Source organism: Phymastichus coffea, unplaced genomic scaffold (assembly GCF_024137745.1).
Source record: "Phymastichus coffea isolate CEN01 unplaced genomic scaffold, Cenicafe_Pcof_1.1 PCOF00177, whole genome shotgun sequence".
Lineage (NCBI taxonomy): Eukaryota > Metazoa > Arthropoda > Insecta > Hymenoptera > Eulophidae > Phymastichus > Phymastichus coffea.
In genome coordinates, this window is record NW_026706988.1 from 824 (window position 1) to 9,853 (window position 9,030).

General features: G+C 45.9%; 1 protein-coding gene across 1 annotated transcript; it reads left to right on the forward strand.

The window, feature by feature from the left end:
* The first annotated feature begins 1,231 nt into the window (after positions 1-1,231).
* On the forward strand, positions 1,232-8,462 carry LOC131673418 (brain tumor protein). Its single transcript, XM_058951382.1, has one exon. It carries the CDS (start codon positions 1,247-1,249, stop codon positions 3,887-3,889), a length of 2,643 nt encoding a protein of 880 aa, XP_058807365.1. The 5' UTR covers positions 1,232-1,246; the 3' UTR covers positions 3,890-8,462.
* Positions 8,463-9,030: the final 568 nt, after the last annotated feature.

The following is a 9,030-nucleotide window of genomic DNA, read 5'->3' on the forward strand; positions in this document are numbered from 1 at the left end:
GTCTCCCAAGGGGCAAGCCTCTCTTACGAGATTCCTGCCCCCCCCCCCCCCCTGGTGCGTTCATATTGTCCTCGAGAAATGCTATTTCCGCGAGTGCGCTCAGCTGACCATATCGCGCGGGGATGTCTTCCAAACGACGCTTTTCTCGAGATCCTTGCTGCCTGAGGTAAACCGAACTTTTCGTTTTCGCAAAAGAGCAAATAAATAAGAAAATTACTTCGCGGACTGTACCGCCGTAGGTTAGAATCTCAGTTGAGCGCTGCATAGTTGCAGTGTGCCCCTTCCTTCCCCTCTCACTCGCTCTCTCTCTCTCTCTCTCTCGGTTCTCGCTCTGGCGTAATAGCAAACGAGATGCGCCCGCGCCGATTACGTCCGTGGGAATTCCGTGAGCTCGAGCATTACGCGAACACTGCAGTTGATTTGATCGCAACCTTACTATTGCTGCTGCTGCTTCTAACCTCGCCTTCTCCATTTTTAGCAAAGGCGATGATTTATTTTGCGCTGCACCTTCATTAATTTCCACAGGAAAATCCGGCCTCTTTGGTTTTTCATCTCCTTCGTTATTGCAGGGCTTTGGTTTCTTTTCGTGAGCGGGCAATTGTCTAAAATCCGCGTGACACGCGAAATTTCGGTGGATTATCGCGAGCCCAGAAGCCATTGTCGGGCTTTTAACGGCGCCGTGGCTGTATCATTCACGCCAGTTGATGGATTACAATAAAACCCGCGTAAGTGAGTTTGCGTAAGCAATTAGTTGCAATCCGCCTCGCGCGCAATATATATAATTGATATTGAGGATAGAAGTAGCATTAGTATCGATAATGCTGCACTCAGTGATGAACATTGTTACTTCGAGTCTAATAATTTAATCAGGTTTAGTGGCTGTGACTTTTAGCGAAATATACATATATGTATATGCACACAACTATAACCGAAGAAAATAGTTTATAGATACGAAAAAATAAGAATGATTTGCTTCGATGAGGCGCGGCGATGGATCTGCTGAAATATTCAATAACAAAAAGCGTAGCATCTGTAGACGCATCGGTTGCCCTCTCGCGATCCCAATAAAAGAACGATCAATGGAAAAAGAAATCGGGAAAAGGCGTAATACACTTAATGCGCGGCGTGGTAGCTCGGAAAGTCAATGGAGGCAGGCAGGAGCAGGAGGAGGAGGAGGTCGAAAGCAAACAGCAGCTAATACGACGATGCGCTTGGTTTATGTTGCAGGAATGCCGGTTGACTGAAGATGGCCTCGCCGACACCATCGCTGGAATCGCGCGCGAATTCCCTCGGTTCCCTGGCCTCGCTGTCGCCTCTGACGGTGAGCGGCAGCTCGCCGCCGGCATCTGACTCGGCGATCTGCGACGTCGACAGCTGCGACCTGTGCCTCGACACGCCCAGTAAACCCGGCGACGCGCCTTGCCCGCGCTGCCGCGGCAGCAGCTCCTCGTCCACCTCGTCCAGCTCGTCCAACAATCAAACCATCACAAACAACAACCTCAACAGCCAGCTGACCAACGGCGTGCAGCAGCAGCCAGCCACCACCGCCACGGGCGGCGTGCGCTGTACCGGCTGCAAGAGCACCGAGTCCGACGCGGTCGCGCGTTGCTTCGACTGCGCCAACTTCCTCTGTCCCAACTGCGTGATGGCGCATCAGTTCATGCATTGCTTCGAGGGCCACCGCGTGCTCACCCTCGACTCCAAGCTCAGCTCGGCGGCCAACGGCGCTGAAGGCGGCCCCGCGAGCAACGGCGCCGGCGGCGGCGGTGGCGGCGGCGGCGGCGGCGGCGGCGGCGGCAACAACGGTCCAAGCAGCAACGGTCTCGACAAGCCAGCGGTCAGCCCGCCCGTCGGCCAGACCAACGGCAGCGCCAACAACGTGGTGCAAAGCCTCGTGCAAGGCCAGAACTCGCTGCTCATCAACGGCAGCAGCAACGGCGAAAAGGTGCTGTTCTGTCCCCGGCACAAGACCGAGCTGCTCAAGTACTACTGCCGCAGCTGCAGCGTGCCCGTCTGCAAGGAGTGTACGCTGTCGGAGCACCCGAGCCCGCTGCACGAGTGCGCGCACATCAGCGAGGTGGGGCCGCAGCAGCTTGAGGCGGTGTCACGCGCGATCGCCGAGTGCCGGGCCAAGTCCGGCGACATCCGCGCGGCCGTCAAGTCGGCCGACCACGGAGCCGCGCGCCTCCAAGTGCAGTATCACAAGGCGCAGAACGAGATCAACGACACCTTCCAGTTCTACCGCTCGATGCTTGAGGAGCGCAAGCAGGAGCTGCTCAAGGAGCTCGAATCCATCTTCTCGGCCAAGCAGATTTCGCTGGGCGTGGCTACGCAGAAGGCCACCGAGATGGCCGACAAGATCCAGCAGACCTGTGACTTCGTTGAGAGGCTCACCAAGCACACCACCGTCACCGAGGTGCTCATGGTCAAGAAGCTGCTCGACTCCAAGCTGCAGCTCATGCTCAGCTACTCGCCCGACCTCAGTGGCCAGTCGACCACCGACCTCGAGTTCGTCAGCAACTATCAGGCCATCCAGGTGGGCGTGCGCAACACCTTCGGCTACGTGCGCAGCAGCAACAGCAGTAGCGACGGTAGCGTCGGCCCTAGCAAGCAGCCACCCATCGCTCGACCCACGGCCATCGGCAGCACCAACGGCGCCGTTAGCAGTGCCACCAGCAGCGGCCCCGGCAGCGCCGGCTCCCTCGGTGGTTTATTGCTCGATCGACCCTATAGCAACGGTCTAACCAGTTGCCCGAGCACCTCACCTTCGCCCTTCGAGAGCACCGGCAGCGTAATCTCCAAGAGATTCTCTAGCGCCAACAGTCTGGGCCCGTTCAGCACCACCATCAGCGATCTCAACCTCAACGGCATGAACAACCCATATGAAAAGTGGAGCAACGGCGGCTCGGATCCCTACCCGGTGGGTGTAAGCAGCGCCGACCACTTCCCCCTGCCGGCGGTCGCCGCCGCCACCGCCGCTCCCGACTCGGTGCTCGACCTAACCTCCAAGCTTATGCCCACCGCCGCCATGTTCCCGCTCAAGTCGCAGATCAAGCGCCAGAAGATGATCTACCACTGCAAATTCGGCGAGTTTGGCGTGATGGAGGGCCAGTTCACCGAGCCGTCCGGGGTCGCGGTTAATGCGCAGAACGACATCATCGTGGCCGACACGAACAATCACAGGATTCAGATCTTCGACAAAGAGGGCCGCTTCAAGTTCCAGTTCGGCGAGTGCGGTAAACGTGACGGCCAGCTGCTCTATCCCAATCGCGTGGCTGTGGTGCGCACCTCGGGCGACATCATCGTCACGGAGCGCTCACCGACCCACCAGATCCAGATTTACAACCAGTACGGCCAATTTGTGCGCAAGTTCGGCGCCAACATCCTGCAACACCCGCGCGGCGTGACGGTCGACTCCAAGGGCCGCATCGTCGTGGTCGAGTGCAAGGTAATGAGGGTGATCATCTTCGACCAGGCTGGCAACGTGCTGCAGAAATTCGGCTGCTCCAAGCATCTCGAGTTCCCCAACGGCGTAGTGGTCAACGACAAGCAGGAGATCTTCATCAGCGACAATCGCGCGCACTGCGTTAAGGTATTCAATTACGAAGGTGCTTACCTGCGCCAAATCGGCGGCGAGGGTGTGACCAATTATCCGATCGGCGTGGGCATCAATGCCGCGGGTGAGATCCTCATCGCCGACAATCACAACAACTTCAACCTGACGATCTTCACGCAAGACGGCCAATTGGTGTCGGCCCTCGAGTCTAAAGTGAAGCACGCCCAGTGCTTCGATGTCGCTCTCATGGACGACGGCAGCGTGGTGCTTGCTAGCAAGGACTACCGACTTTACATCTACCGCTACGTGCAGGTGCCGCCGATCGGCATATAGAGCCAGAGCCGCGTGCAGCGACAACGATGACGCTGATGAGATTGCAAGTCTCGTTTCTTTGCGGCCTCAACTTACTAGGCCATTCAGCCACTTTTTGCTTTTCTTCTTTTTTATTACTTCTATATCCTCGATTTACGATCTTTCGTGTATTACTGTCATAAGTGTGTTAATAATTTGCCAATGCTCTTGTGCTCCCTTCGCTTACCTTACTCTCTTTCTCGCTGTCTCTCCCGCAACCATTTCTCTCTTTTCGATTGAAATCTGGAGTCGATTATAGACATTGCTAATTTAGCTGGGGGATCAAGTGAGAGAGGGGAAGGTCAGTGGGATTACAAAGGTGGCCATAAGACGAAATGACCGAAGTAATAGGAAAGCGTGTGCGAGCATTGAGGAGAGGAATTCCTTAATTTCATTTATTTTGTATTTTTTCAATAATGAACTTTTGAAGCGAGAATTGGATTTTTCGAGGGACGGACAAAAGAGATGAAGATGATACGGAGACGCGCGACAAAACTTACTTGTTAATGTTGTTATAAACTGAAAATACTGTTGTTGTTGTTTAGTTGTAGAGCTCGCCGCCGCTAGTCACTTTCCCCCCTTTGTACCTTTCTCCCTTCCATGTATTATCGTCATTTCACATCCCTTTAAACAAATGCATTCATCCTTTCGGAATCTCTATCCTTGTTAACTTATAATCTCTCCTTTTTCCAGTGAATTGTGTTTTCTTTTTTATATACTTTGAGCGTTTTATTTTATTTTATTTTTTTTTTTTTTTTACGTTCTATTGACAACTTGGCTTTGTACTCGAGGCACGTTCGATTCTCGAAAAAAAGATTGAAAAAGCACACAGGAAAGATTTATGATTGCGTAATTGCGAGATTCCAATGATATAATGTGAATGAGAGGGGGAGAGAGAGAGAGTTATGGAATGAGTGAGGCAATTGCGCAGCTGATTATATTGATTTTGTTAATATATTTTTTTTATTGATTCCAATTCTCTTGCCTCGATTGATGTTAACACATGCGCGCGCGAAAAATTCGCACACACGTACAAATATACAAAAACATGTAGATTTCCGAGCCGTCACGAAAGCTCATGAGAGTATCGAAAATCGGAAGAAAAACAAAAAGTGACACGGTGATCGAGTATAGGCTCCTTCGATGCATTTTGCTAATAACAATCGTCGTTAAGTATCAAGCCTTTCTCCCACCCCGACCCTCTTGTAATTACGATCACTCGTACTAATAACCATTATCATCATTTTTTTTATTATTATCTTATTACATTTTTATGATTATTAATATTATTGCTACTTTTTATCGTACGACATAGGTAGTGCTTTTTTTCTTTGCGTACGCTCGCATTTAATAATTATTAGTTAGTTTGTACTCTATTACTTAGTCAATAATCGACGATCGCCAATTTGAGAGCGGATAAGAGATTGCGTGTTGAACTACTCGAGTTTTCATCGTTACACGTGAACGTGTTTTTTTCTTTGTTTTTTTTTTATGTATTACTGTAACGACTGTGCGCAAAGCGAACAGACAAATTAAGAGGAAACCAATAAGAGAACAAGACGCGATAGATCTAGCTAATTGAATGAAAAGTAGTAGCCTCTCTTCTCATGAGCATGCATTTCCTGCATTTAAGATGATCACTGACCGCTGCCTTGGCGTATTTTAGTTACTACTTTTTATACCCAATCGTATCCACTTGACGCGTTATTAATTGTTTGTTTTTTTTTCTTTTCATCCCTGCGCTTCTCTTCGTTCGTTTGTAAGGGAGTCGCTGGTCGTCGACTTTCAGAGTTTCTTGTCTGTAAGATTGACAAAAAATTGTTGCGTTATATTTAATGGAATGACAGTTCGTCCGAGTAGTAGTATTAGAGCGACAATTTCTTTTGTAAAGAAAAGCGAGACTCTTGTGCTTGGTGACAATCAAATGAGAAAAAAAAAGTATTAGTCGATAACAAGCGGCTCTGAGACAAGCATAATGCAACTCTTATATTTAAACGCATAAGGCGGATGGAAAAAGGAAGTAGGGAAAGAAAGTTGAACCCCCCAGTATTACGCGCTCGTTCGACGTTTACTAAACTCTCTAGGCCCCTTTTGTTTCTATAATGCGCGACATTATTATTTTTTTGTATGTCTCATCAATATTAACTAATGCTATTACTTAGTATTTAATGAATTCAAGAGAAAGAGAATGAACGATCGTACGAATACTATTACTTTAATTTTTTTTAACGAGAATACATTGACTTAACGTGAATTTCTTGTCTTAACGAGATCGACGACGAAGCTCATCTTGTGTACGATCCTCTTCCTCGACATCCGTTGTGTTTTTTTTTTCTCTCAACTAATTCTATTAATATTTTTTTTGTAATGACTATTAGAAACACTTTTATTATGATTTTATAGTAGTTCTGTAGTCAAATAGTAGTAACAAATTGTACATCTTCACACGTAAGAGTTTATATATTTTCTCCTACGCCTTATTAATTTGTCTGTTATCTAGGATTTTCCTCTCTTTGTTCGATTTTGTGTTTTATTTTTAGTTTTTCTCATTTTTTTTCCGTTCATGTTTCTCAATGATTTTTGTTTTTTTGCCCAAAGTAGTAGATATACTAAAGTAATAATTAAAAACGAAATGAAATGACGACCAATGTCTGTCACTTGCATCTAGGCAAAAGTGGTCCCTTTTAGTTGTTCGAAATTATCTCACGCTCGCGCGTGCGCACACAAGTATTAACTACACGACAGTAAGATTCCTTTTCTTAGTTTTTTTTACTTATCGTACGATTACTATCACTATTGTTGGATGAATCACGCGGTGACTTGCACGCGCATGTGTTTTTTTTTCCTTTTATTAACACCGCTAATTATTTACTTACTCGTAACTACTTACTCATTTATCCACACACCAACTACTACAGCCCGTATGGTTTTTCTTGTAACTAAGAACTGAAGCGTCACTGCCCGCAGCCCTCCGAACTCGCGGGACTCGTTCGACAAAGTATCTCTCTTTTTCGTCGGCTCGCTCGATCGACGCGTTTACCATGTACTTATCCGCGCACACAGTTGGCGAATTCTTTTCTTGGACTTACAAACGCGTGCGCGCATACGCTCTCGATCGAGCCAGGCGAACAAAGTCGAGAAACTCGAGAGAGAGAAGAATCCCGAACAAGTCCCGTCGTCTACACGAAAATCAAAAAAGTATTTGCTCGTAAGTTTAGGTCTAGATCTCGCAGAGCTCTGAGCATACATTATAACGAGACTTTTCCTTCTCTTTCCTTTTTTGTATACAGTGGTAGATAAGATTTCGCCGAACTGATTTAACTCTTTGTACTATTATTATTTAACCATCGCGTGTTTCATATACTGTAGAAATAATAGAAAAAACACAAAAACGTGGCGAGTGCACAAAAAAATTTTCTCGAGAGCAGAACAAATAGTGTAATTGTCGTTGAGTAGTTAGTCGCGCAGTTTATGGATATAACGAGGAAATTTTGTATTTTTTATTGATTATGGTTATACTTCTTGTAAAAGAGAACGGGTAAAAGAAGAAAAAAGAAAGAATAGAAGCTCTTATCTTCAAACACCGACCAATCGATTGTACGATGGATTTTCCGATGTCGCGTTGTAAAGTCTCTTTCATATTTTTCCGTTCCGTAGATATACCTACATATACTTGAGAATGTAGAAAGAAAGAAAAATCAAACAATTCATTCCAGTCCTGCCGACTTCACGAACAAGCATACATACACAAAAAGCACACATATATAAGGTATATTTTTTTACTTGTCTGTTTCTTCTCGAAACCCCTCGCGAATCCCAATTTTTGTTTACGTGTATACTATTTAGTTGAATGCGCATGTCTGTGTTATGTTATAAATGAAAGTACAGAGAAGGGCGAGTTTCGAGAGAATCACATACGTATTTAAAATAAAAGAAAATTTGCGATAGAACAAGATTTCGATGAAAGTGCGACAGAGACAACGCGACACGTGTAATTGAAAAAAAAGGGAAAATGAACGCGAAACAGTACTGTCTCTCTTTTGTATGGTTTGTTATGTTATTATTTTAATTGATACAACCCAATTGTTCTTAATTTAATTGTAAAGCGTATTTTTGTTTGTTTTTTAGTTATTTTTTTGTTGTAAAATGCTTTTTAATAATATTTTCAGTTCACATTACTTCACCGACTGTGTTTTTATTTGGTTTTCTCTGCCTTATTACTTATATTTTGTATTTCACTATTTTTCTGCCTGCATCCTCTTGTTTGCCTCACACCATGTCCTTTAACCCTTTGAGTTCCTACATAATGGCTTGATAAAAGAGAAACGAAACCATCATGTCTTTAAAGAAAGAAGCAAATACTGAATCTCGGCAGTCAACGAACGAAAAAAGCCACATTCCACAGAGAACAGAAGCAGTTATTGTGGCCTCTCGAGATCGCGGCGCGATGTGCATACAATAAAATGATGACGATGAGATTGAGAAAACATCCTTCGTCCTATTAGCGAGAGCGAAATAAGAAAAGAGAAAAAGGTAAAAACATCGCATCTACACATTCCAGGTTCTATATAGTGATCGACGAGTAGCTGTGTTTTTCTATGTAAGCGTAAACAAATAATAATTAACGATATTCAAGCGAATTTTTAAACTAATTAATATTAATGAATGTAGCGATAGACTCTGGCGTCGTACGTGTTGATTTTCAAGCCGGGTGCGTATAACGACGAACGAGACTGTTTTTCACCCACGATTGTTACGCAAGCGAATCCAGTCCTCGCGGAAATTCCAAGGCGTCCTCCGATCAAGCACATCAAAAAAATTGTTTAGCGATGAAACGAAAACTATTTTAATTACTGGTAGATATGGGCGAAGAAAATGAATGAACTAGCAGATGACGATATAACTTTTATAATAAAAAGAAACGGAAGGCATGGACGATAAGGAATTTCGGCGTGGAGCAAAATCGCGAAACGCCGAGGGAGGACTGCGTTTCCAGCGAATCCGAGAAGGAAGGAAAAACGAGCGTTGCTTTTCATTTGGGGCTTGACTCCGAGCGCAGGCGAGTTTCGTTAAAACGAGAAAAAGCTTTTACTTTCACATATCACGGCTGCACACCTACATAC